At 52.1% G+C, this 27,732-nt stretch overlaps 1 protein-coding gene across 1 annotated transcript in view; it reads right to left on the bottom strand.

Annotated features, from left to right (window-relative positions):
• The window catches only part of MAML3 (mastermind like transcriptional coactivator 3), a 474,643-nt gene continuing 446,911 nt past the window's right edge, over positions 1-27,732 (bottom strand). Inside the window, exons 3-5 of the mRNA XM_002716951.6 lie at positions 13,834-14,094; positions 9,157-9,241; positions 1-3,414 (exon numbers count right to left, since the gene is read on the bottom strand). Coding sequence (XP_002716997.3) covers positions 2,414-3,414; positions 9,157-9,241; positions 13,834-14,094 — 1,347 coding nt within the window. The 3' untranslated portion in view covers positions 1-2,413. The remainder of the gene's footprint in view (positions 3,415-9,156; positions 9,242-13,833; positions 14,095-27,732) is intronic.

The raw sequence follows: 27,732 nt of genomic DNA, 5'->3' as shown, positions 1-27,732 counted from the left end.
TTGATTCAGATAATGATCTTTTATTTTTTTTTCTTTAAAAGTGGTATGTCAACATCACTTTGTTTCTACATTTCAGAGTTCTGTACATTTCTTAAAAGGAAATAAGCAATGCTTAATGTACAAAGTAAAAACAGAAAACTAGAAAAATTTGAATAAAATGGAGGAACTTGCCATAGGTCATAGAGTACAAATTAGGAATTAGATGTTATCTGAAGTGCAATACCACTGCCGTGATGATGAGTTAAGGAATGAAATAAAAATACTCTATTTTAAACAAACAGTATATATATATATATTTATATGTATATTTTTTACAGATAGTAGACCCAGTGATATCTGCAGTATTGTAAAAACTTATGTACAAATAACTTTTTTTTTAGACATTACATATACATCAGCACCGTAGTAAAAACAAAACCACTTTATTAAAATCTACCTCTCTATTCATTGGTCCCAGGACTGAGCACTTGGAGGGAGTTCTGAAGATATAATGGAGCCCCCATCTCTCCATCCACCACCTCCCGATTCTCATCATTGCTTGTATATTTATTTTTTATTCCTTGCAGGAAAAGGTAATCGGTGGAAATTTGTCTTCTAGTCATCATTTTTTAAAATTTCATCTGTTTCTATGCAGTTTCCACAACAGTGTCCCTCCTCACTTGGGGAGCCCAGGGTTACCCTACCATCACATTTTTGGAGAGGGTACACAGGTGCTGCTGGGCTCCCACCAACCTGGTACCTCGGGCCTCACCGCCTGCCCCTTGCCGAGCATAGCTAGGACTCTCAGCCTACACACAGCAGGTCAATGCCAACGTGTGCTGGCTCCACAGCCCTCGGCCCCCAGCTTTCTCCTGGAAGCCACCTTCTCAGCCAGCCCAGCCCCACAGGAGCCGGCAGTTAGGTCGTGCAGCAAGCTGGGGACAGGAGAAGAGCACACGCCACTCTCACTTGCTCAGGACAAAATAAATGCCACATGGTCTCCATCAAGGGACAAAGGACTAAGGAGATGGGCTTTGTGATGGTGGGAGAGGCTGATTCCTTCCAACAGATCCCAGGGAGCTGCAAAGAGAACAATGATACTGAAATTTCAAAGTAAATGATTTCTCCCAGTGAAAGGAACCGTGTCTTCCCCTCCTATCAACCAAATCTGTAAGGTGGAAAAAATGATTTTCTAGGTCTTTCCTCTCTTGGGTTGTTAGTCATCTTCCCAATGAGTAGGGAGGGATATGGGCGTGGCTGATTTCACCAACGGGCGCCAGACCTCCAGGCCGTTCTCTCTGGCTCTGTCCGACGTGGCTCCTTGGATCCCACGCCACAAACATCCGAGCAGCCCCCTCAGTTCCGGGCAGAGATACTCACTCAGTGCTACACACATTAGAGAACGAAGACTCCAGTGTTTTGCCTTTGCAGTTCAGGCGTCGTCTAAGTTCTAGCATTTACGTTCACTCTACTCAGGCCGCCTAGCAACAAAAGCTTCCTTGTTGCACGATCTGTCAGGACAGACATGTGAGGGCTGGGGCGCAGGCAAAGACGCAGGCAGCCAGGCCAGCAGATACACAGAATCCAGCAGGGGTCTGTCCCTGTGGCCACCACAAGTCGATGAGAACTACCCGGATGTGTCCGTGTTGTACCAGGCTCCCAAGAGGCTCTGGCTCAACCTAGAGTGACAGCCACCAGTGACAGCCTAGGTCACCAGCAGAGAGCTGCTCCAGATGGACCATTCTCCAACTCGGCTGGCTGTGCTTGTGAGGCGGCAGACAGCAGCAGGCCTCACAACTCCTGAGGGTCACTGCAGGCAGGAGAGGCACAGGCCTGTAGGATCCTTGGTCACCTCCATGTGGCCATCCCACCATCCCTCATGCCTAGCCCCCAAGACAGTAGCATGTCTGGAAGCTTTCTATTGCTTCAAACCCAGAGTTCATTGCATTTCTGACCTGTGCACTTGGCCTGCGCAATCGCCCGGCAGCCTCTGTGGGAATCTCTCTGGTGGAGGCTTGGTCTTGTGTCTCCAAAGCTGCGGCCTTGGGACGCAGGGCAGGAGGGGCTGAGGGGTACCTCACTTTGGCCATGGTTCCTCCTGGCTGGGGCAGTGCATGCCGGGCCAGGCGGTCACAGCGAGTGCGGAGCAGGTGGCTTTGGCTGGCTTTGCCTTTCCTCCCTGCCCCTCCACAGGCCTCCCCCTCTCACAGCAGGGATCTGCACAGCGTGTCTTCCGCATTGTGAAAATCAGGTGAAACAAGGCCAGCAGAGCTGTGGATTGGCACCTGGATCTTCTGTAGGCCAGCTGAAGTTTTGCTCAGTTTACGTGGGTCAAAAAAACAAACAAAAAACAAGGATGGGTCAACATCCTGTTTCTTTTTCACTTCTTAAGCTTTAACCACTAGTGTTGCAGCGCTGGGGTGGGGGCTGCTAACTAGGGGTTCCCAAACAACTCATCAAGCTCTTGCATCCACTCATCCCCGGGCCCGCCTTTGATGATGGAGTCTACGAGGTCCGCACTGTCAGGGAGGCCAGGGAAGGGTGCCCCAGCTCCTTCACCACTGTAATTATAGGACATATCCTGAGGGGGGTTTCGCTCGTATGCCTGGCCCTGGGTGCTGGGAGCAAAGCTGCCACTAGGGATCTGCTGCTGTGCTGGCGGCTGGCCAAACGCTGGCAAGCCCGGGACGCCCTGGCTCAGGCCAGACATGACCATTGGCCTCGCCTGGCCAGTGCCTTGCTGCCCGGGGAGCGGTGGCATCATCTGCCGGCCCACGGCGGCGGGGTTGAGGGTCCGCACTGCGCCCGTGTTTGCGTCCACGACTGATGGGCTCAGGCCCTGTGGGAAGTGCTGCTTGGTCAGTCTCTGCGGGCCAGCTTGCAGGGGGTAGCTGGCGCCGTTGTTGAACGGTCCCAATTCTCCACTAGTCCTCCCAGGCATCCCCTGCAGGCTCCTCTGTTGCCAGTTTTGTGCTCCTTGCTGGACTGTTCCCATAATGCTTTGAAGCCTTGGAGGGGCCTGGGACCTCGGCAAGGCCTGGCCTACTGGCCCTTTCATCTGTTGGTGCTGCTGGGTTAGGGCCGAATTCACCAACATGCTCTGACCGAAACCGCTCACCATCCCGACCCCCTGGCTGGAGGCAGGCTGCCTCGGTCCCTGGGCCTGGCTGTGTGTGATGCTCATGCCACTTTGGTTTGGGTGCTGCATCATTTGGGTCATTCCTGTGCTCATATTGTACATTCCTGGTTGGCTGGTGGGCGTGGTGCTGTAAGGGGCCAGTCCCATCTCCGACTGGGCTGCTGATGGGGTCATCGTCCCCGGGTTCTGGGAAGGCCCCATTCCCATCATGCCCGTGTTCTGTGCCATCAACCGTGACGTTCGAATGCTCTGGAGGGCCGCCTGGCTCCTCACGGCCACCATGTCCTGGGGAGAGCCTAAACAGAAAGACAGGACAAACACCACTTACTTTTCTCCATAACAACACACTGTCACAAGCTGGAATCTTCTTCGCCTTTATATGGAAGGATCTGACAAATAATGTTACTAAAAGTGATTGTTTTTCTGATTGTCACATAGGCCGACTGTGAATCATTTGCAAAGCACTGACAAAAATTAAAGTCACCCAATTCCCACCATCCAGTGAGGACCAGTGTTAACTCTGCTCTTAGTGGTATATAAATACACACACAAATAGTAATTGCACTGAAAAAAAGTGTTTCTATAACTGACTTTTCTGCTCAACACAGCCTGATATTATTCTTGTTGACACTTCAGAAGCTAATTGTTTCCCACTCTGTAGATATGATGTCATCTTCAGCCAGTAAGATATCATTTTCTCTGACGGTGAGTGGGAGTTCACCTCTTGGATGAAATTAATTTGAGAAAAAAATAAACAGCGGTCATTTTGCATATTATGTTCATGAAGTAGAACATGGTTTAGTAGAGAATACTACCAATAAAGACAATTAGGCCGGCGCCGTGACTCACTTGGCTAATCCTACGCCTGCAGTGCCAGCACCGTGGGTTCTAGTCCCTGTTGGGGCGCCGGGTACTAGTCCCGGTTGTTCCTTTTCCAGTCCAGCTCTTTGCTGTGGCCTGAAAGGGCAGTGGAGGATGGCCCTAGTGCTTGGGTCCCTGCATCTGTGTGGGAGACCAGGAGGAAGCACCTGGCTCCTGGCTTCGGATTGGCATAGCATCGGCCGTAGTGGCCATTTGGGGGATGAACCAACAGGAAGGAAGACCTTTCTTTCTGTCTCCCTCTCTCACTGTCTAACTCTGCCTGGCAAAAAACAAAACAAACAAACAAACAAAAAAAAAAAACACAAAACAAAAACCATTAGACTGATTTCTTTTAAGACTTAAGATTTGAGAGGTTAAAGGTCATTGCTTCTGCCAAGAAGCTATTTTGACAGATGGGACATTGTCTGAGTCCATTCTGTAGATTCCCACACGCTCCAGATTCTCTGAATGATAATGTGTCAGTGCAGACTGGCCAGGTTCCGGAGCCAGAAGAGAAATCGTCCTGCTTCCTGCTACTTGGCAATGAACTTCATGTATTTCTGCAGCAAGGTCCACTCCTTTAAATCGGCAGTGACTATGTACTTGCTTTGGTGGGTTGCTAATGCAGTTTTAACGATGCTATTTAAAAGTGGGCCACAGGATCACCACCGAGGTACTCAACCTTAATTAGGGATTCAAGTGAGTCCTTCTTTACATGTTAGGAAATTTCCCAACCAGCCACGAGAATGGACATATCACCCGCAGGACACCAGTCAGTGTTGAGAAGGGCTGGCAGGTGCACAAAAATGGATTTGTCTACGTCTCCCTGCTAATGATTAAGTCTATGAGAAAAAGAAAAATAGTTTGTTCCTGGGTGTTTAAAGGCAATGCAGTGTGGGAGCCAATCAATATTATAAGCAAATTTGATCCTACCTGCACCTGTGATGAGAAACCAGCTGCCGGAGAGTCTAACCTTGCTAAACCTGGCACCTTGGCAGGTCACTGAGGCAGGTTTTTGTCTTACTGATGGGGTTATTGATTTCTAGGCAGCAAATGTGCCTCCACACTTTCTTCCTTTCTTAAAGAAAATTATGGGAATTTTGATTACGGCTGAAGTTTGTGTGGCTTGAGATCCATATCAGGCTGCACTGGGAAATGAAATGGTCACTGTGGGGGAGGCTGGAACAGTTAAGAGAAATCCCAAAAATGTTCCATTTTTTTTTTCAGCTTGCCTGTATCTATGTAATATTTAACATAGAAATCCAAAGTTCCTGGTTAAACACTTGATGGTGGTATATTCTCATAATCTTGCTATAAAGTTTTGTGACCTTAATGACTACATTGGTATCGACTGCATGGCAAATTGGATCAACCACAGTGAAATGAGTTATTGAGTTGTTTATAAAAAAAAAGTTCCAGGGAAAAATATTGCTGACTCAGAGACGACTGGATAGACCCAAAGTACATAACCAGGCTGCTGGGTGCTGGGAGGAGAGGAAACGATTCTCATAATCTGCACATTTTTGTTGACTATTTGTCATGGATATGTTGAAGGACTGGAGATTGTCTGATTAATTTTTGAATGAGAGATACATTCCTTTATCTGTGGGGCAGAAACGTTTTAATAGTAATGACACGTTCATCCAAGCCACACAGTAGATGGCTGCCACCTAGATGTAATCCTTATTTTTAAAAAGAGGAAATTTAAAATCGGCATTCAGCACATTTTCAGCCTAAAAACATAAAATGACTGCTATAATCTAGTTTTGTACCTTCAGTAATTTTCAATAAAGGAAAAAATTCAAATGCAACCGAAGAACCAACTTGTCTTTACCTGATTACTATGTATGTCAAACACCAGACTACTTTTTATTCATTTATTTATTTGTTTTTGTCTAAAACAAATATTGTTGTGAGAAGCTGCAGTCCCATTCATTTTCTTGTCTTCCGGTTAGCATCACAATGTCAAAGAAAAGCTTCCATATTCAAATACAGGTGCTAACCTGCAGTTTTTCTCTAACAGGGTTTATGTTCTACTTTCACTCACAAGAAGCCCATGTTGCTGAAAAATAAGCACATAGGCACAGAACTGGATGAGGAAAGCTACCATGGGACATTTGGAAAATGTTGCTGAGAGGCCAGCAGGGTCCCCCAAGCTCTCTCTGGACGGACCCCTTATCTATTAATCTGTTGCTTTCCGACATGGGAATCAGTCTACCTGGGGTGTCAGTACAATTCATGAGAATACTGACACTAATAATGATTCCATTTCAAACCAATCAGCTCAGGGTCCCAAGACTGTCACCCTGGCACAGGGCTTCTGCAGAGCCAAGTTTCTAGGACGATTTCCCGAGGTTTAGAGTTACAGAATAGTTCAAGGAGTAGCATTCAGAGTAGCTCATTCAAACATAGCTACCCCTGGGCACCTGTTGGGGGAGGAGTCCCAGGATTCCCTTGGGAATCCCAAAATCTGTGGCTGCTCAAGACCCTTATGTAAAATGGTGTAGTATTTGCCCCTAGCAATCCTTCTGTACCTTATAAATCATCTCTAAATTGCTTATCTTACCTAATACCACATAAATGGCATGTAAATAGCTGTTTCGCTGCATAGTTTATGGAATAATGACAAGAGAAAGTCTGCACGTGTTCAGTACAGATGTGATTAAAAATACTTTTGACACAAGGTTGGTTGAATCCAAGGTGCAGAGGTCCGAGTGCACAGATGTTTGTCTATGTCTGTGTTGTGTACGGCAGAGGAATGATTAAGTTTGGGTGAATCTCTTCTAAAAAATGAATAAATGAGTCACGAACCCAGAAAACTCAAGGGACATTATGCTGGGCTTGTCAGAGTTTATGTTTTTAATTAATTCATAATTTGAAACAGTGATTTCCAAAGTGTGGCCTCCTAGCCAGCAGAATCGGCAACTCCTGGGAAGTTGCTAGAAATGCAGATTCTCGGGCCCAGGCCCCGCCCACTGACTCAGAGACAGCGAGACTGCCGGTGCTTTGACAAGCTCAGTGGGTGATTCTGATGCAGGCTGAAGTGAGCGAACTGCAGTTACACAGGAGAGCTCAACACCTGCAAGGAACACTATGAGGGAACCTCCACATGTTTGCGGAAAAACTGGAATTAGAAGATAAGGTTTCTGGGTGGGGGGCTGTTCGGTGTAGTGGAACACAGATTGGGATGATGGCATTACATAGCACAGCACTTGTCTTCAAGCCGCAGCTGGGCTTCTGATTCCAGCTTCCTGCCAATGCGCACCCTGGCAGGCAGCAGGTGATGGCTCAAGTAACTGAGTCCCTGCCAACATGTGGGAGACCTGGGTAGGGGTCCCAGCTCCTGGCTTGGGCCTGCCCACCATGGCTGTTGCAGGCACTTGGGGAGTAAACCAGTGGACGGTCACTCTCTCTCTGTGTCACTCTCTCTGTCTGGCTCTGCATTAGAAAGGAAGGATGGCCGGCGCCGCGGCTCACTAGGCTAATCCTCCGCCTTGCGGCGCCGGCACACTGGGTTCTAGTCCCAGTTGGGGCACCGGATTCTGTCCCAGTTGCCCCTCTTCCAGGCCAGCTCTCTGCTGTGGCCAGGGGGTGCAGTGGAGGATGGCCCAAGTGCTTGGGCCCTGCACCCCATGGGAGACCAGGAGAAGCACCTGGCTCCTGCCATAAGATCAGCGTGGTGATGGGCAGCGCGCCGGCCGCGCCGGCCATTGGAGGGTGAACCAACGGCAAAGGAAGACCTGTCTCTCTGTGTCTTTCTCTCTCATTGTCCACTCTGCCTGTCAAAAAAAAAAAAAAAAAAAGGAAGGATGAAAGGGAGGAAGGGAGGAAGGAAGGAGGTAGGGAGGAGAGAGGGAGGGAGGAAGGAGGGAGGGAGGGAAGGAGGGAGGGAAGGAAGGAGGGAGGTAGGGAGGAGAGAGGGAGGGAGGAAGGAGGGAGGGAGGGAAGGAGGGAGGGAGGAAGGAGGGAGGGAAGGAGGGAGGGAGGGAGGGAGGAAGGAAGGAAGAGAAATGAAAAAGAAAGATCGATTTTTTGGGGGGTGCAAAAAATTTAATCAGATTTTTAAAAAATTTTGCACCAAAGTCAACTTATCCTTCAAATCCATTTTCCATGAACTTCCTGAAGCACCTGCCTCTGTAGGGAATGATGACTCTTCCCCACCCGGGGCAAAATGAGAGACACAATTCTCCAAGGAATATTGGCACTGCTCTAGTGCACAGAACACCTGTGCAGAGTTCAATTCTGCCTGTCCCTTCCTGTGGTGAGTAATGTGACACAAACGTCCCAGGCTGGACTGAAATGGCTACGAAGCCCTGGTGTTTTCACAGGCGATCCCAGGTATGATCTGACCCCCTCTCCGGGCAGATTCTTAAGGGGTAGGTAACATGTGAGGCAGAGAATGGGAATTCAGATTTCTGCTGCTAGATGAGGCTGGTTAGCCCCCTGAAAACTCCTTGGATAAGACTGGGAAGGGTCTTCAGTCTCTTCCTTGACCCCCTACGAAGACCCTCGAGGGCTCTCTCTCAGAGATGGAAGGAGCTGACACTCAAGTGCCTTTCCTATTTACAGAGGGTGGCCGTGGTGGCTTGCAGCACGCCTGCTGCTCCTGGGGTCATGATGGGGGATTCATACAAATGGCAGCAGGACCAGGACAACCCAGCAGGCCCCAAGGCCATGTTTGTCTTCTGCAGTCAGCAGAGACCAGGAAGGGGCTCTTGCAAGCTGGACTCTTCCACTCTGGTTGTCGGAAAGTGGGGTCTTTGTTCAGCTGACCTGATGGGATGAGCAAGAAAGTTGTGAAACAGGATTTTTGCCCCTGTGGTCACCAAGGTGATGGTTTTAGACATTGGGTCTGTAGGTATGTCCTCATTGGCTGTTAAACTCTTCAAACACCCTGCCCCTGTCTCTCCTCCCAGAACCACTCCGACCCCTCCCTGGGCCCACCAGCACCCCTCCGTGAAACCAGTGATCCAAAGCTTAATTCCTGGCACAAAGCTTAACTCGTGCCTGCAGCATTCCATTCTGATTGGCTGGCACTCTCCTCCTGCCGGTTATGACACTATTTTGAATATCACCCGGACATACATGCAGCTTATACGGCAACCCCACTGGCTACACATTCACTTACAGTTCAGAGCTGGACGACAGAAAGTGCAAGAGGTGTGCACTGGTCTCACCTTGAAACTGATTGACCTGCTGCACTGGGTATGGGTTCCGCTGCTGCTGGGGGTGCTGCCGGGGTAAATGTGATTGTTGCAATTGCTGGAACGACACAGGACAAGAGGGGCAGGAGGTGAGATGGGGAGAAGGCAGGCAACTACATATCCCGAGGAAGGCAGGGCAGGTTGGTTTCAGTTTTTGTTTGTTTAATAAACTTTGTCTTGTAGAATAATGGGCATAGAGGCAAGTGCACCAAGTGTAGAACGAACAGGTGCATGGATTTTCTCCAGTGAGCACACTCTAGGCAGCCGGCCCCTGGATCAGGAAACAGAACGTCGCTGGGATCCCCTCGTGTCCCTTGCAGCCACCACCCTCCCTCGCCCCCAGGGACACCCTTGTCCTGACTTGAGCAACATCAGTTAGTTGTCCCTGATTCTGTACGCTATAGAAAAGGATTCTATACAATGCTGCTTTTGTGTCTGGCTTCTCACACTGGCCACCGTGTCTGTGAGATGCTCCCTGCTGACACGCACGTGTGTTGCTTGTTCGTTCTCACAGTTGAATAGTATTCCATTATATGAAGACACCACAATGTTGCTATGCATTCTACCAGCGGTGGGCATTTAGGGCATTTCCAGTTGGTAGCTGTTAGGAACGCCGTGGCTGTTGGCGCCTGTCTGCATGTGTGGATTCACTGGCTCAGGAGGACCAGGTACTGAGGGAGGCAGTTTTGGCTTGAATGTCCCAACATCACAGCAATGTGGCGAGCGAGCTCAAAGTGACAAGCGACTCCTTTTTCGTGACCGAAATAGATGCTTTGGGCATACGAAGATGGGATCCTTAGGGTCTAGAAAAAAGGCTGGTCTTATTCCCATGAAGCCACGCTACTTGCAGCATACATCTCTACAAGTAAAATAGTCAGCACTGGCCGTGTTGGGGAAACCACGTGGGATTCTTCATCTACCAGGAGCCAGGAGGCCTGCGTTTTCATCTTTCTTCCCCCAGTCATGGGGATTCTGCACTGCTAGCCTTGTTAGCAGCAGACTGGGAAGGCTGTTATGATCATTATCCTGTTGTATGTGCAAAGGCAAGGAAAATAAGAGGGCGGTGGAGAGAGCAGAGAAAGCGGTTTTAGTTCTAGGTCTGCCGTCAAGTAGCTGCGTGACCTTCGGGCTGTCGGTTGACCTCCTTCCCTGCATCTACTGAATATTCATTAAGCACCTTTCAAGTGCAAGGGCTATCCAGAGCATAGCACAAGGTCCCTGCTCTTTGGAGAGTTCATTACAGAAATAACACACATCGACTGCTTCTTCACGCATGCGTTTATTTCTATTTCCTCTCCTCTGTTTGTTCCTAGGCAGTTCTGTAATCTCCTTTTGCTTTGTCTCTCCAAGGCTAGCCAGCTTTCTGGCAAACAACCACAAAAGCAGCTTCTGCACTGTGCCCTTACCCTGTGCTGCCTGCCATGGTGTTCTGTAGGAAATGGCTGAAATGACTGTGTAGACCTTTGCCGTGTAGACAAGAAACCAGGTGGCTCTTTTAGGCAGCAATGTAAGGGGATTCCTGAGAGCGGGCTGGGCACGGAAAAGCTTCTCCACAGCCAGACTTCCCACAGGAATTTTACCGCCCCTCTTACAACTACGCATCAGTTCTGGAGGCCTCCCCTGGGTTGGGTGTGGGCCCGGAGTCAGGAGCTCCCAGCCCCTCTGCTTCTCTGCAGCTCTGTGGTCTCAGATAAAGCACAGGAACTCCCTGGCCTCAGGGCTCTCATTTGTAAAACGCTGGGACGCCATGATCTCAAATGTTTCAGATCTGAAATTCTATGTTCTGGCAAACCGTTCTGAGTAGGTGAGAGGTGACACGCTCTGCGCTCTTGGAGAATAAGGCATTAAATGTTAACTCGTGCCCGCTTTCAACCTGCTTTGCTCTGATTTTCAGGTCCTCGGAGATTCATTTTAAAGTTCCCAAAGATATGCAGGATCCCAAATCTTTATTTTATGCCTCACCTGGGCTCTCAGGAAACCCATGTGTTTCCCGAACGGAAAGTGCTCAGACACTTTCGATGCTGTAGAGAGCAAGACGCAGTGTGGATAGGCTGATATTTAGTCTCAAACATGGTGGCCAGCGCCGTGGCTCATTTGGTTAATCCTCTGCCTGCGGCACCGGCATCCCATATGGGCACTGGGTTCTAGTCCCGGTTTCTCCTCTTCCAGTTCAGCTCTCTGCTGTGGCCCGGGAGGGCAGTGGAGGATGGCCCAAGTGTTTGGGCCCTGCACCTGCATGGGAGACCAGGAAGAAGCATCTGGCTCCTGGCTTCGGATCAGTGCAGTGCCGGCCATGGGTGGCCATTTGGGGAGTGAACCAACGGAAGGAGGACCTTTCTCTCTCTCTCTCTCTCTCACTGTCTGTAACTCCACCTGTCAAATAAATTAAAAAAAAAAAAAAAATACGGGAAGCTGCGAGCATACTACTGGTAGACCTCAGGGAGCTCCTGTAGCAATAAGCATGTTGCCAAGTGCAGGCGAGCTGCTACACTGGCTTGGCTGGCACTTGGGGCTGCAGCTCCTCCATGCACGGCCTGACACTGGGGCCACGTGACAGGTCCCCACATACATGTGTGCAGAGAGCACTGCTCCCAAAGACTTTTACAGACAGCAATCATTTCATGGGATCCTCTAAACACTTACAGGAGGGGAATTATTAAAACCTAACATGGCAGAAAGAGGTTAGGTGGCTTTACCAAAGTCATTTTGCAAGCAGAGAAAAGATTCTGACCCTGAGTAACGAGAGCTTTCCAGGGGCATCCATCACCCATCGGGACACACAGCTGCTAAGGAGTTACATACACAGGCCCTTCACAAAATACATGGAAAATACCCTTAAAGACTAGGTTTATTTTGGTGCAAACTTTTTGAAATCTATGCATACGAGGGGCCTTCAAAACATTCGTGGAAAATGTATGTAATGAAAAAAATCATGCATGGATTTCAGTGCTTTTCTTTTTCTTTCTTTCTTTTTTTTTTTTTTCACCAAAATAAACTTACCCTTGAATCTCATTTTCCACAAACATTTTGCAGTCCCCTTGCACTCAGGTCACAGCCTCCCATTCTGCCATCTTCCCTGAGGGGCCCTGTGTCTGTCCGTGCCCAGGATCCTGAGGGGTGGTCCCCTTTTGTTCATGTTCCAGCGTGCTGTGTCCTCCTGACACATCGCCTCTCTCGCTCTTCTACCTCCCACCTTGCTCCAGAAGTGGGGTGGGGGCACCGCCTGACCTCACCGTGCAGGAACACTCCTCGGGCTGGCCCAGCGGTCTTCTTCCTGGCCCCTCTGACCCTCCCGCTGTGCCTTGGTGGCAGCACACGCCTCAGAAGCCATCGCTCAGAACATCAGGTGCACCTGCAGCGGGCGTCCTGGGATTGGCTGTGGGGAGGATTTACGAAGCCCAGCTTCTCTCTGCAGCTCCATTTATCACTGTCTGAGGGATATTAGCACGGTTCCTTGTCACACACCTTATGCAGGGTGAGAGGGATGGAGGTTTGTTTGTACAATAGCTGCCAGGCAGCCGACTGACCTTGGTGAAAAGGGAGATAATTACACAGCTGTTCAGGAACAAAAGCGAAAGCAGGGAACACGAGTGAACTATGCTCCACCGAACAATTTTTCTCTTTGGGGGATGACTGGTGTGACGCTGAACTGCTGTTCTTGGCTACTGGGGCCCTCCACGTGCCCGTGCCCCACACAGTATCTTGGCTATATGTGGCAGCAGATGCTTGGTACCGTTCCAAAAATGCTGATCCTATTAGGAACATTCTAGAAGGCTAACTATGAAGCAGAGATCTGTGGGGCCTTGAGCCCTAGATGGCACCCTGGTAGCTCTATAATCAAGAGCCTGCAGTGTGTTGTCTTTCCTTGTGCAGGCCCCTACAGGAGCCACCTGGGGGTCTCCTCTGGCCGGCCTCACGCCTTTCCCGGTGGGTAATACTACCTCAGGCACAGGCATCCCTGAAGGCGAAGCAGATGGAAGCAGACAGGGCCAGTGGGCAGGGAAGGTTTCTCTCAAAGCAGGAGGAATTCTACGGCAAGGGTGGACCCAGACACCAGTGGGCAAGGTGTATTTGTGTCAGGCCTTTCTTTAGCCTCCAGATTTCCTTTTAAAAAGCTGTCTGGAATTTTCTCTGGTTGGCACCGTCTCTGTGACCCCAAGTTCAGTCCGGTTTCCAGGTAGTTCTGTTGGCCCTATTGTTCTGCTGCTGCTCCAGGCCATGGCTCGGAACCAGTTCTATAAGCTCCTCCTCCATCTCCCCTACTGCCTCTTTCCTCCAAGAAACAAAGTTCTCCGAATTATTATTGTTTTTTTCATTCATGCTAGAAATATGTGGGCTTAGGGAGAAGGTGAGCTGGTCCAGCAGGTACTCACGATGCAGACCCCGTAGCAGAAATCAGAAGGAGAGGAGCGAGGTTTGCATAGAAGAAATGTCTCTGGCAAATGGGCCTTCAAGATGATGGCGGAAGGCTGTCCTTGAGGACTAACCTAACTCCTTATAGGAAAGGTGTCAATCCCGCAGGTGGTTCTGGGATTCCCAGGAAATGCTGGGCTGTGAGCATAGGACATGAACTGCGTGACTCCCTCACAGACGGCAGGTGCCCAAGAAATGCGCGCAGAGTGAACGAGTCATGCCATGGGGGCGCGTTACCTGCTCGGCCAGAATCTGCTGCTGCTGCTGCTGCTGCTGCTGCTGCTGCTGCCTCTGCTCACGCAGGAACTGCTGCTTCTGCTGCTCCATCAGCTGGGCCCGCTGGTCAAGCAGCATCTGCTTCATGAGCGCCGCCTGGGGCTGGCTGCCCAGGAAGCCGGGACCCGCGGGACTGGTCCCGGAGACCATGCCGCCCGAGCCTGGGGGCACTGCGGGCTGCATGGGGCCGGAGGTCCGGGGGAGCCCCATGGGATGCTGCTCCTGGGAGGACGAGAAGAGACAGGAGACACAGTGACCCACTGCTGTTAGCATGGAGGCCCCTGGGCACGTGGGGCAGATGGAGGTCCCGGCTCATGGGCCTAAGGGTGTCATTTAGATCATCTCTATCAGACCTCCTGCAAATTCTCACACGGGGTCTTACCCCAGTGGAACTGGAGAGGCTACAAGGGGGACTTAATAGAGTATGGGCCTGGGGCATCTGAGACCCCGTCCAGTCTGATTCGGATGGGACTCACTCATGGAGGTAGACCGGTTCTCAACCAACATCTGCGTTCCTCCAAGGGTAGTCACCAAGCCCTCCAGCTGGGCTCACTGTAAGCCTGGACCAAGGCATCCTGGCCTCACCTGCTACGCCTTAGTCTTTCCTTGGCCAAAACAGATGCCTCTGAGCAAGTAGCAGAGACATTTACAGAGGCTGCTGGAGTTTAGGAGTCACCAGATCTGATAGAACTGGGAATGTTTTACACTGACCAAAGCTGTGTAATTTTCCAGCAGCTTTACAAACAGAACCGAGGTGCATGGGTCCAGGGTGATTTACAGGCAAGGGGTTTGATTGGTTATCTGAATTCCCTATAGTAACTTTTTTTTTTTTTTTTTTTTTTTTTTAAAGATTTATTTATTTATTTGAAAGGCAGAGTTACAGACAGGAGAGGGAGAGACAGAGACGTCTTCCATTTACTGGTTTGCTCCCCAGATGGCCACAATGGCCAGAGCTGGGCCTATCCAAAGCAACGAGCCAGGAGCCAGGAGCCAGGAGCCTCTTCCAGGACTCACACATGGGTGAAGGGGCCCAAGCACTTGGGCCATGTTCCACTGCTTTCTCAGGCCATCAGCAGGGAGCTGGATCAGAAGTGGAGCAGCTGGGTCTCGAACCCGTGCCCGTGTTTGATGCTGGCACCACAGGCAGCGGCTTAGCCTACTATGCCACAGCACCAGCTCCTATGGCTACTTTTGAGGATTGGTACTTAGGGAAGGGAGGCAGCATGGTAAAAGACCTCATCTCACACTGCCCAGTGACTGCTGGAGGGCAAGTCTTTAGCAGCTCGCCAGCGTAGACCGTTAGGGGAAAATAGCTGATGGGAAGAATAGGTGACACTGGGGTTCTTTTCTAGCCACTTCCTTTCCTACTACACACACTTGGCAGTAGCAAGGATTGTCGGAATATTCTGCAGAAGTATTCTAATTCACCAATGTTTCAAGCAATCCATCTGATCCCAGAGGAGCTGAGTTCTGGGATGTACACACCTACACAGACAAACGCACGTCATCTTGTGAAGCCCTGTGATGAGAACGAAGTCGTAAGAACTGAATGTGGAGAACTAGAGCTTTATCCCAGCTGGACTTCACCGTTTCTCCTCTTGCTGCTTTGCTACCCTTTCAGTACGGGTCTTGTCAATCATTCAGGCAATTTCTTCTCAGAGTGTAGGGGTGAGGTTTATCTCCGTGCCTCCTGGACAGACAGCCTGGGTTGTATTCTCTACAGTGTGGGCTTGTTGCACACCTCCTCCCCGCCATTACCTGGTCCTGAGCCATTCCTGTGTCTTCTTCCCACCCATGGGTGCCCTGAGCTGTCTCTCCCTCCACTCAAATGAAACAGAGTAAGCAAAACAAAGCAAAGACAAAACTCTTTTTTTTCTTACCAGAACCAATAGCTCACTGAGTTTAGGTGGCGTGGGAGCTTATGCACAGCTGGTGAGGGGGGAGCCCCACCAGCACGGCCTGTGATTCCAAATCAGTAGCCCTTCCTCCAGCTCAGGCCCTTCTGTGTGACCACGCCAGAGCACACCTAGGAATTGCCTGGAGAGTAACTACCAGGGTCCTTCCACAAGGTCAGGGGATACGTCATCAGTTTACTTTGATGCCAAAACCCTCTGAAATCCATGACAGTTTTCCCACAACGCGCATTCTGCAGACTTTTTGAAGGTCCTTGTACGTAGCGCCTGCCTCCCGGAAATGCACTGCGTTCTGTTTCTCACAGCTCAGTGCCGCTGCTGCAATCCCTAAGTTTTTGTCTGTGTAGTCTCTCTGTAAGAGGACAGTTAGTCGGTAGGGAGCTAGGTATTGACGTTAGGGAACCGAGCTTACGCTGGAAAATGAGAGGGGTCTTTATGCCCTCCCACGGCAGGGATCCAGGTCTCCAGGGGTGGGATCCAGGTCTCTGGGGGTCGGTTCCCTCTTGCTCTAAGACTTGCTGTTCCCCCAGCCCTCCTTCCAATGGGATGGGGCTGCTTCCTGCCACCTTCAGACACACGGGGCTGATGGATGGACACGAAGGACTTCACACCCAGGGGTAGATACCTCGCCAGTGAGCAGGGTGGGTTTCTTCCCAGGCTTTTCAGGATGTTTGAGACGTTCTCGTTTTGATAAGGTGGAGAAAGTAGGAAGCAAAATGGGACCCTAGGAGGATGGGGAAGTTGCCCTCAGCTAGTTTCCCAGGGGGCTGGGCTGGCTGGGCTCTGCTTATCTTGGGCGCTGGGAGACTCTTGTTCTGTGTGTCCAGGGCCCACACAGCCAGGGAGTGCACCCAGAGAGGCCAGGAAGGCGTCCCCAGGCTGCTCTCCTCAGCCCACAGGCAGGGAGTGGCAGATGGGGTGTGACAAGGTTGACACATCCAGCCACTTTCTGCCCCCGTCTTCCTGGGGCCAAAAGAAACACTTCAAAAGCTCCGTGTCTGGTGGTGATGATGGTGGTGGGGACGGGAAGGGCGTACCCACTGGGACAGGCAGGCCACCACCTCCCAGGAGCGGGTGTTTCCCCAAAGAGAGCCTTTGTACTGCTTTTGCCTTCAGGCTTCCCTCTGGAAACCTGGGGAACCACGGGCAGGAGGGCCTATGTGCATTGTTAAAGGGCCGCCCTGCAATGGAACCAGCTCCCACGGGAGCCAGTGAGGACACACACCTTGCCCTGCGTGCCACGGGAGCCAGTGAGGATGTGCCCTGTGCCTTGAGTCCCACAGGAGCCAGTGAGGATGCCCCCTGTGCCATGCGTCCCACAGGAGCCAGTAAGGACGCGCCCCGGGCCCTGTCTCCCACAGGAGCCAGTGAGGATGCCCCCTGTGCCATGCGTCCCACAGGAACCAGTAAGGACGCGCCCCAGGCCCTGTCTCCCACGGGAGCCAGTGAGGACGCGCCCTGGGCCCTGTCTCCCATGGGAGCCAGTGAGGATACGCCCTGTGCCTGTGTCCCATGGGAGCCAGTGAGGACGCGCCCGGTGCCCTGTCTCCCACGGGAGCCAGTGAGGACGCGCCCCCTGCCCTGCCGTGGGAGCCAGGCTGCCGCACCAACCGCATCACCCAAGGCAGCTTCTCTGAGCCTCCAAGAGGCCTTCCAGAGGGAGAAGGCTGTCGCTTGTCAGCCTTTGGAGCCCTGGCTCCTGTGTGTGGGGAGGCCACACACTGGGTTGTGCAATTAGAAAGAACCAGGCTGTGCCTTCGTCACGCGAAACGCGATGCCTTGAAGCCGAATGATGCAGTATTTTTAGTTTTAATTACTGGCCCGTTCTCCACTCCCTACCCAGCGACCTCCCTGGCGTGCTCCCAGGCATCTCAACCCAGCCTCTTCCCGTCCAACCCAGGGGGCGACGCGGATCTTCCTTTCTCTGCAGACCCTGTCACGTTTCAGCAAAATAAAGGGAGGCACAAGAAATCAGAGCCAGGGAAAGCTCTTAGCCATTTTCCAAGGGCTAAAGTGAGGTGGGAGATGTAAAATAATAATAATAATAATAATAATAACCTACCACTCTTACCTCCCTAAAAGAGGAGGTTTCCAACTTAAAAAAAAAAAAACAAACAAAAAACAAAAAACAAACAAACAAAAAAACCAGCCGCGGTAAAAATATCTCCCAAGAACAGCCAGCTGTTTATTTATAAATCTGTGCGCGGGCAAGCTTTCTTCCTCTCAAGTGTCTTCAAGAACATGCGTCGTGGTTGGGTGAGAGGGATGGGGGGCTGCTGGCGGCGAACCAGAGGCTGCCGGCTCCGGGGAGGGTGGATCACAAAAGACTTGCGGGGCGAGAGTGAGCTGGGGGCGCCGGCCGGCGGGGAGCACGCCCCCGGGGCTGCAGCCTTTTGCAGGCGGCTCAGGGTCGGGGGAGGCTGGCGAGCCGCAGCTGCTGAGCCGCCGCGCCGCCAGCAGATGGCGCTGTGAGCCCGGCCTGGGCCGCGGCGCACCGCCCCTCCCCGCGCAGATGGCTCAATCAGGCGGGCGCGCGGCCGCGGCGCTGGCGGGGCCGGGCAGTCAAGTGTTACTGCGTACAGCAGGTAGCCTGGCAACTGCGAGCATAATACCGAGCAGATGGTGCTCGCGCGGCGTGATGGACACCGCGCACGACAGCCCGAGACAATCCAGGAATTCCCTGGTGACTCGAGGCCCTCTTCACACAAAATGAGTTCTCTCTCCACCCACCGCCGCCCGGCTCGGGGTGCGCTCCCCTCTCCTCCTCCTCCTCCTCCAACCCCCACGCGACCCACACGGACCTGGTGACTCACGGCCGACTTTTCTTTGCCTCCCGAGGCGAGGGCCGGGGTGGGGGTGGTGAGGGGGGCGGTGGTGGCTTTGCGCCAGCCCCGGCGCGCACCGCCCGAGCCGGGAGGGCCTGCGAGCTGCCTGCGGGAGATGGAGGAGTTTGCGTACAAAGTCCCCCGGGGCGCGATTTTGGAGCCCTGTGAGCTTACAAGTCCTCGGCGGACTCGGAGGAAGCAGTCGGGAGCAGGCGTCCCTAACAAAGAAGGCGGCGCTGCGACGCCGGGCGCGGGCCCCGAGGCCGTGGGAGCCCAGATCGGAATCCTGCGCTTTCGCACCCACCCGCGCACCCACACGCACGCACACACCCCGCGGCGGGCCAGGCCATTCACGCACAGGAAACAGCATCCGTCTGCAGCCCAAACGGAATGTTGCCCAGGACCTATAGGCTTTTTCCCCCGCGAACGTGCTAACTGCTCCGTTTCCGGTTTCAGAAGGCAGACCAGTACCAAGGGTGACCGCTTGCCGGGCACGAGTCCACCCGCGGGACGAGGCGGACGCCCGCCCGCGCTGAGGCTGCGTGGTGGCTGGCTGGGCCCTTCGGCCGAGCCCCGGGCCTCCTCCTCCTTGGCAGTGAATGGGGTGGTGCAGTGGGGTGGTACAGGAAGGAAGCTCACAGCCTGTATGGACAATTTGGGAACGCCGCTGGGCTGAAGTCCGGCAGCTGTAGCATCACCTGGGCGCTTGTTGGAAATGCAAGTTCCCAGGCCTACCGAATCCCCACTGCTGGGGGAGTTTTAGCAGGCCCTCCGGGTGAAAACCCTCAGAGCAAAGCATCCTGCTGGGCCCTGTGCCCTCCTGGTGCGCAGCTGCTTGGATTTCTCTTGTAAATTCTGCATTTGGAACAAAATCCGCATAGACGTTGGAGGATTGCTCCGGCCGGTGACGTCGGAGCGGAGCCCACGGCCAGGATGCTCGTAGGAAGGCCAAGACTCCAGTTCCTCTCTGCAGTGGAGGCTGGGGGAGGCATGCGCAGGCAGGGGCCGCCGAGTCCAGTGTAACCGCCTTGCTAAGGGAGCATCAGACACCGCTAGGCTTTCCCTGGCGTGATACTAGGGGAGCACCACAGAAAACCATGATTCCGATTAAAATATCCCGAGTCACTGAGAGCCCAAGTAACTTGCCTCGTGTCCCCTAGCTACTGGCAGTGCGTGGTACCTTTGGGATTTTGACTTCTCCACCCACTATAAGGTGCATCTGGTCTTAATCGAGCAGACCACCCAAGAGAACTCTGGACCATAGAGTGGGAAGGGATAGGGTAGGAGGCTGGACAAAGGATCAAAAGGTAGAAAGGCTACTGGGATCAAAGCATGCCACTGCAGAGTGCAGGAACATCCACATCGGTTTTTAGATGTGGTCTGATTCCCCAAATTGGGACGCCTCTGTTTTATCAACTTCGACATTTCAACAAAGGGCATACGATTAGACCCTTCAACCAGAAGTGCCAGGAAGCAGCAAAACATAAAACCTTAGACTTCCCTTTGAAGTTGAGCAAGTGTCAGGGCAGAAATGTGGGTTCAGTGCGGTGACATCTTTTACAGACTTTTCCAGAACAGATTTTCACTCTGGGTCTGGAGGGTTGGCTTGCGATCCATTCACAGCAGAGTTCCAACAGGGCCTGCCCTGGGCCTCCAAGCCCCTTTGTCTAGAAAATTCTGAAGGCAGACAGCACTGAAAGGTTTTGTGATGTGTGGTGGTTGTCTTGGAGGCTGAGTTTTGAGGCCGAGCGTGCCCATCTAGGAAGCCCATTAATGCACACAGCAGTGACTTGGGGCCCAATGCTAAGGCTGCAGGGTGGGTTCAGCAGAGTTTGTAGTTTGATCTGGCAGAAGGAGCCGGTTATTCTGGAAGAACTCAGCCAGCCCAGGTAGGAACTCAGCTCCAACATGCATCCGCTGACTGTCACACTCAGGCTGCCAGCTGTGGGACTGCTGTCCCTGCTACCACCTCTGAAGTGTGCCTCGCACCCTCTGGGCAAGGGAACGACTTTGTTTCTCATTATAGCTGAGCTCCAAAAATAATGGGCCTGAGACTTTTCTTAATGTGGATTTTTCTTTCTAGGATTTCCATGAGGGGAGCGGAATCTGTACATTTGATAAAGCAACTACCATTAGCCCCTGGTAACCGTGGGATCCACATCTGAGGGTTCAATCAACTGTGCAAGGATCGAAACTACTAAAAAACACCGCATCTGTATTGAACGTGTACAGACTTTTGTTTCATTATTATTTTCTAAACAACAGAGCATAACAACCGTTTACATAGCATTTCCATTAGGAATCATAAGTCATTCAGAGAGAGAGAGGATGTGTACAGGTTACACGCTGATAGAACACCACTTTGTAGGAGGTGCTTGAACGTCCACAGATTTTGGTATGCTTAGGCGGTCCTAGAAGCTAATTCCCTGATGGGCGACTGCATTTTAAAAGTGCACGCAGAGCAGGCGTTTGGCCTGGCTGTTCAGAGGCCTGCATTCCATGTTGGAGTGCCTGGGATCAGTACCCCCCTCTGGCTCCTTCCTGTAGCTTCCTGCTAAGCAGACCCTAGAAGATGGAGGTGATGGCTCAAGTACTTCAGTTCCTTCCGCCCATGTGGGATTCCTGGAATGAGTTCCTGGCTTCTGGGTGTATCTCTGGCTGTTGTGCACATTTGAGGAGTGGACCAGTGATTGGGAGCTCTCTGTCTCTCTTAAATGCACACACACACACACACCACACACACACACACACGTGGTTTGCTGTTCCCCTTTCCCACCCGATAACTGGGGAAAATTTGGAAAACACACACACACACACACACAGAAAAGTGGGAAGAAGAAAAAGGCAATACTGAATTTCAACACGCAAAGGTAACCATCACTGCTATTCCGATGTTTTCTGTTTCCTGTCAGCTTGTCCCCTGTGTGCAGACACAGTTCCCACGCCCTCAGTCAGGGTCTGTGCCTGACTGCGCCCTGCTGAGTGACAGGTGTCACCGAGTGACACGAGAGCCTCAGAAAGCCCCAGCTTTCCCAACGCTGACGAGCGATAATCTGCTGGCAGCAGGACATCCTGTGGCATCACTCCTGGCCAAGTCTTCAGCTCCTTGGGGACTGGCCTCTGGGTCTCCCTGGCACCCGACACGGAGCTGGGTCTACAGCGGAACAACAGAAAACACTTGCTGAACTCAGTGGCCTAATTTGCTATGATGTGCTCTAGCCTAAAGCAACACCAGGGATGGAGAGGAGAGAACGGAGCGGCCCGACACATGCTGCTTCTCGACGCTTCCACGAGACCCTCGCTGGCTGTTAAGGAAGGGGTGAAGGGGGTGGTGCAGCCCAGGATGTGCAGTGCCACCAGCTAGAGGAGAGGTCAGGCCGCCGAGGCTTTTCTTGGGGGAAGAGACGACAGAACTACCATTTGTCCTGATCAGCACTCCGTAGACTCCATGGGTCCCCCCAGTAGAAACGCAACTTGGAGAGTTACGCCGTTCCTCTGCCTTCCATGTAAATTACAGAGTCCTTTTGATTCCTTTTGTGTGATTAATTCGACCACCAAAGCAACTCTAAATTGGTTAAAAGTTCATTAGTGGGCAACAATAGGAACTTGATGAAATAAATTATGGTACATCCATACCATGAATACTAGGCAGCCAATAAGACTCATGCTTTCGCAGGCTATCTAATCACACAGAAAAAGCTTACTGTACATGGGCACGGGCGGGAGCAAATAAAGCAGTTTCTAAACCCCCAGCCGCTGAATCATCTTGATAGACAAGGATTACAAGTGGTTTTACTTTTACACTCTTTGTATTTAATTAATTTAATTTTATTATTATTATTATTATTTGACAGGCAGAGTGGACAGTGAGAGAGAGAGACAGAGAGAAAGGTCTTCCTTTTCCATTGGTTCACCCCCCAATGGCTGCTGCGGCCGTTGCGCTGCGGCCGGCGCACCGCGCTGATCTGAAGCCAGGAGCCAGGTGCTTCTCCTGGTCTCCCATGGGGTGCAGGGCCCAAGCACTTGGGCCATCCTCCACTGCACTCCCGGGCCACAGCAGAGAGCTGGACTGGAAGAGGAGCGACCGGCACAGAATCTGGCGCCCTGACTGGGACTAGAACCCGGTGTGCCAGCTCCACAGGCGGAGGATTAGCCTAGTGAGCTGCAGTGCCGGCTATTTACTTAATTTTTAAAGATTAGTTATTTGATAGGCAGAGTTATGGGCGTGGGGGGAGAGAGAGAGAGAGAGAGAGAATGAGAAAGTGAGATCTTCTACCTGCTGGCTCAGTCCCCAAATGGTCACAACAGGCAGGGTTGGGCCAAGCCAAAGCCAGAAGCCACGAACTCCATCCAGGTCTTCCACAGGGACCATCCTTTGCTGCTTTCCCAGGCACATTAGCAGGGAGCTAGGTTGGAAACAGAGCAGCTGGGACTTGAACTGGCATTCACATGGGATGCCAGTGTTACAGGCAGCAGCTTAACCACTCTGCACCACAATGCCAGGCCCTTAGACTCTTGAAATTTTTCTATTAATATATGATATTACTTTTAATAAATAGGACTCTTGTTCCCAACTCATTCAGTATAAGCTTAAACTGACAGTGAATGGGGACACAGTCCATTCAGGAGGGGCCCGGGTGGCATCTGGGCCCTAGGCCATTTCTCCCCAGCCCACTGCACCCTCTAGGCAGGGCCTAGAGGATTTGGCTGCAGGTTCGGCTGCTAGGCTGGCTTTTCATCACTTCAACAAAGATCTCTCCAGCCCCACAGAGGCTGCTGAAAGGCACTGACATTGTCCCAGGGACAACTCTGCCCTTTGTGGCACCCACCTGCTCCTCGTGGCTTCTCGCCATTCTAGGCTCGAAACCACAGATCATGGCCAGAACCAGGCAGACCTGCAGAGTTCAAGAACGTGAGCCATGGTGGAAAACCGCAGCTGGCCTCCGCAAGCCGTCTCTCGTGCGGGCCTGGAAGAAAACTCGAGCCACCAGCTGCGCTCCGTGCCCCATGGGGTGGGGGGTGGGGGGTGAGCAGTCTCTGCTGGCACCCAAGTGGCCAGTGCAGGACGCACTGGCAGTAAGTGGCTTGTCAGCTGTGCTGTAAGGGTTGTTTCACCTGCAGGTTTGCTACGTTTCTGCCCTCGATTTAAAGAAGGAGGTGGTGCCGTCTCGGCTGTCTGCAGCCATGCAGCTCAGAAAGATTTTTCTCTCTGCAGCTACCATCTCCCCGGCCCGAACCTTTCTTATTGCCCCACCCTTTCTGATGAAGTCATCAGGGCAAAGATTGCATAACTGATGCCCAGGCCTATCTTGTGTTAAACTGGGAGGCAGGCCAACGTTGCCATTTATAGACAAGAGCACCACCACGCTGCCAAATGGAGCTCTCGGCTGCAGCCACAGCAAGGCAGAAGGAGGGAAGAAAGGCTGGGCTTGCTTCAGACAGACGGCACGGAGCTTCCCCGGCCTCTACAGGCCCTCTGTGGCCTCGGGAGGGCCGAGCTCCCACTGCCTGCTCCCGGCCCTGCTCTGCCCTCCCTGCACAGGCTGCCAGCGGGAGGGTGTCCACGCCCACCTGCTCTGCTGGTATTCTGATTGCTGAACCTGCGCGGGGGCAAACCACAACTGGCCACGTGACACTGAGACTGGGGGCAGCAGGGTGGCCAGGAGGTGGCGGTGGGCTCTGAGGAGGCCAGGACTTGGCGGAGGACAGTGAGAGCAGGGGCAAGCGGCAGAATTCACAACAGAATTGCGGGTCTGAGCTGAGGGCTGGCTTCTCAGAGGAAGCAAGTCTAGGAGAAGGGCCCACAGTGGTCAAGGAAGGCCCATGGGCGGGCGGGGATCAGGGTCTGGCAAAAGGCCAACTGACCCGGGGCCTCATCTCCGCAAAATCCCCTGAGGTTGCGTTTTTAGATAGAGAAGGTCGTTTTCAAACAAGGCTTTATTTACTTGGAGTCCCAGAGAAACCCTGGGAAAGAGCATCTAGTTTACACCTTTAAATGGTGTCCCTGTGATTGGACCCCACAGCTCTAAGTCCATTAGCAGCGAACATGCTTTATAGGTTCCTTGTGTATCTTGTGAAGCTAAGACACTGCAAACGCTATGGACGCTTCTCAGTTTTGTAAGTATCCTTGGGGACTACAAAAACCAGCAGTGGCTCAGGTCTTTGCTTAACCTTGGAAGACTTAAGGACAAACTGGGATTAAAAACCTCCTTAGAAATAGGGACCTCAGAGTTTCCCCAATTTGACTTGCACTGCAGTAAACACTGCTCTAGGCTGCATACCACACACACACACACACACACCATACACACCATGCAAACACTCACACCATAGCCACATATGTATCATACACACACCATGCATTTGCACACAATCCATACATGAAAACACCACACACCCTACACACCACACACACATACACTCACTCCATTCACCTACATAGTAACCCAAAGGAATCTGGGAAGAATTAGAAGTCACCCCCTTTCCCCAGAACTTCTCTCTCAGGTAGCATGAGTCAATGCTGGGCACGTAAGAGGTACTCATAACAGTTTGTGTGTGTCATCACCACTCTTAACCGAAATGAGGCAATTAGAAAGTTTTTGGGGGCTCATGCTTTCAATCCATCTTGTCTTCTTTCTCAATGGTCACACCAGTTCCTCACGCTCATGCAAGAAACTACCCCTGTTCACAAATGACCACCTTCTGCGTAGGGGGAAACGGAGTTGTTCAGTAACTGCGGCACTGGATCCCAAGCGGGAGGAGAAATTGCTGTGAAACCTTCACTGGAGTGAGGAATAAATCCACTGTTGCTGACAGGAGCAACACAGACTTCTAGGGTGGGGGGTTTGTGCCAAATATCGTTTGCCACTTAACACCTCCAGAAGCACACATATTTTTTGCTTAAGCATCTGGGATGTGTCAGCAGTTTTCTAGCCCTTTCTGCCTAGCCCAGGCTGACCTCCTCACCATGACGTCATCCCAGATGTGTACTACCGGGCCCCGAATTCCCCCAAAGTGGCCAGGACTGGTTCTCCCTCCAGCTGGCTCGCTGTGCACCCTGCTTTAGAGCGGCCGCAGGATTCTTAAAGTCTCCGCCCCAAACCTCTCACCTCCTTAAAGGGCTTTCACGGCGGCTCACGGGTCTCTCAGAGGAGGCTGTGTGGTGGAAGCTGAACTCAGAACAGGCGATGCCTCAGTCCCGCGGGCCCACGACAGGCGACAGGTGACAGGCGACAGGCGACAGGCGACAGGCGGAGCTGTGCGCTGCTCCAGGGACTTCGTGCCCCCAGAGGTCCTTCCAGCACGAGGGAGCCTGTTTCTGCTTTTCCTTCCCATTAGGCCATTTCTCTAACACACACACACACACACACACACACTTCCTTCCTTTTACTGACTCGACATTCTCCTCCATGTTTCTTTCTCCCTTTGGGGTCCCCTCATCCAACAGTTTCTCAAGCAGCCGCTATTACATCCCTCCAAGTCAAGCCAACCTTTTCTGGAAGCCGAGATTAAATATAAACAGCTGGGAATTTGCGGAGGCGTGTAAGCGTGTGTAGGTGGAAGAGGGTGAAAGTGGGGGCCCACGCACCTTTCAACTGAACTTTGAACCTGTCTCAGGTCCCCATTTTGCAACACCCAGCACAGGCCAGTGAGAACTAGATCCCCTTCTTTATATACCTTACTTTCTCTGGGCTTTGTTTTCACTGAAGATCATTTCCTAGAGGAGACCTGGCGAACACTGCCCTAAGAGGCAGCCACAGGGTTCAGCGCTGTGGCATAGAAGGTTTAGCACCTGCCTGTGGTGCTGGCATCCCAGATGGGCACTGGTTCAAGTCTCCACTTCGGATCCCACTCTCTGAATGCACCTGGGAAAGCAGTGGAAGATAATCCAAGTGCTCGGGAGAAGAAGCTCCTGGCTCCTGGCTTTGGATCAGCCCAGCGCCAGCCATTGTGGCCATCTGGGGAGTGAACCAGAGGACGGAAGACCTCTCTCTGTCTCTCCCTGTCTGTAACTCTGCCTCTCAAATAAATAAATAAATAAATACTTTTTTAAGAGGCATTTGGAGCCTGTGCTGTGGCATAGCAGGTAAAGCCATCACCTGCAGTGGCAGCATCCCGTATTGGCACTGGTTCAACTCCTGGCTGCTCCTTTTCTGATCCAGCTCTCTGCTATGGTCTGGGAAAGCAATGGAAGATGGCCCAAGTCCTTGGGCCCCTGCACCTGTGTGGGTGACCTGGAAGAAGCTCCTGGTTTCGGATTGGCTTTCTGCGCTTTCTGTTGGTGGCCTTCTGGGGAGTGAACCACTGTCACCACAGCACATCAGTGGCTGTGCAGGGTCCCTGGTGCTCCCTGCACCTCCCCGAGGCTTCTTGGGAGCAGACCCCAAATCTACCTGTGGTAAGATGAACATGCTCTTGGGGCAGGAACCTAGGGAGGCTTGGATTGCTCTGATCCACTTTCTCTAAGGGACTCAGATAAGGAAGGGTGATGAGCTGGGGAGAGCACAGCTGTGGCCACATAGGAGTGCCTGGGGCTGGGAGCCTTTCACTTGAAGCTGCAGTTAGAGTACTTCACAGCCCTTACTGACATCTTCCGTTTCACTGTCTGTGGTGGAATAGGAAGGCCGTGCCAAGATGGCACTGGCGAGTGAACATCAGCTACTCAGGAAATGGCAGTAGAACCCACCTGGCAAAGGAGCTTGCCTAGCAACAGGCAGTGATTGGTTATGGCATAAACGGCTCCTTGACCAGATTGGCTGCCTCGGCTATATAAGCTGCTGCACCAACTGAAATAAATGAGTCTGCGAGCTGCTCGCCTCTGGCCTGCTTTCATGCGACTCCCGGGGTCTGTGTGGTGACTCTGCGCCTCTTGCCCCCACCACGTTCCTCCTCGCAGAATGAATCCACAGCACCACCTTTCTAGATCTTAGAGTGGACTTTTCTTAAATACTCCCAGCTAAAACACACACCCAAACAAAACAAGCAAATAACTGAATTGTTTAATATGACACAGAAGCCCGTGGGTGCGGGTGGTGTGGACAGCTTTACTCTGGACATGGGTAGAGGAAAGGACCGTCTGTCACTTCATGGCCAGGACACATCCATCACCCAGAAAGCAAGCA

The sequence above is a fragment of the Oryctolagus cuniculus genome, chromosome 8 (assembly GCF_051225735.1).
Source record: "Oryctolagus cuniculus isolate XC-2025 breed Fujian yellow rabbit chromosome 8, ASM5122573v1, whole genome shotgun sequence".
In the NCBI taxonomy this organism is placed as follows: Eukaryota; Metazoa; Chordata; class Mammalia; order Lagomorpha; family Leporidae; genus Oryctolagus; species Oryctolagus cuniculus.
Note: the sequence above shows the minus strand (reverse complement) of the source record. Positions and strands in the feature narration are given on the sequence as shown.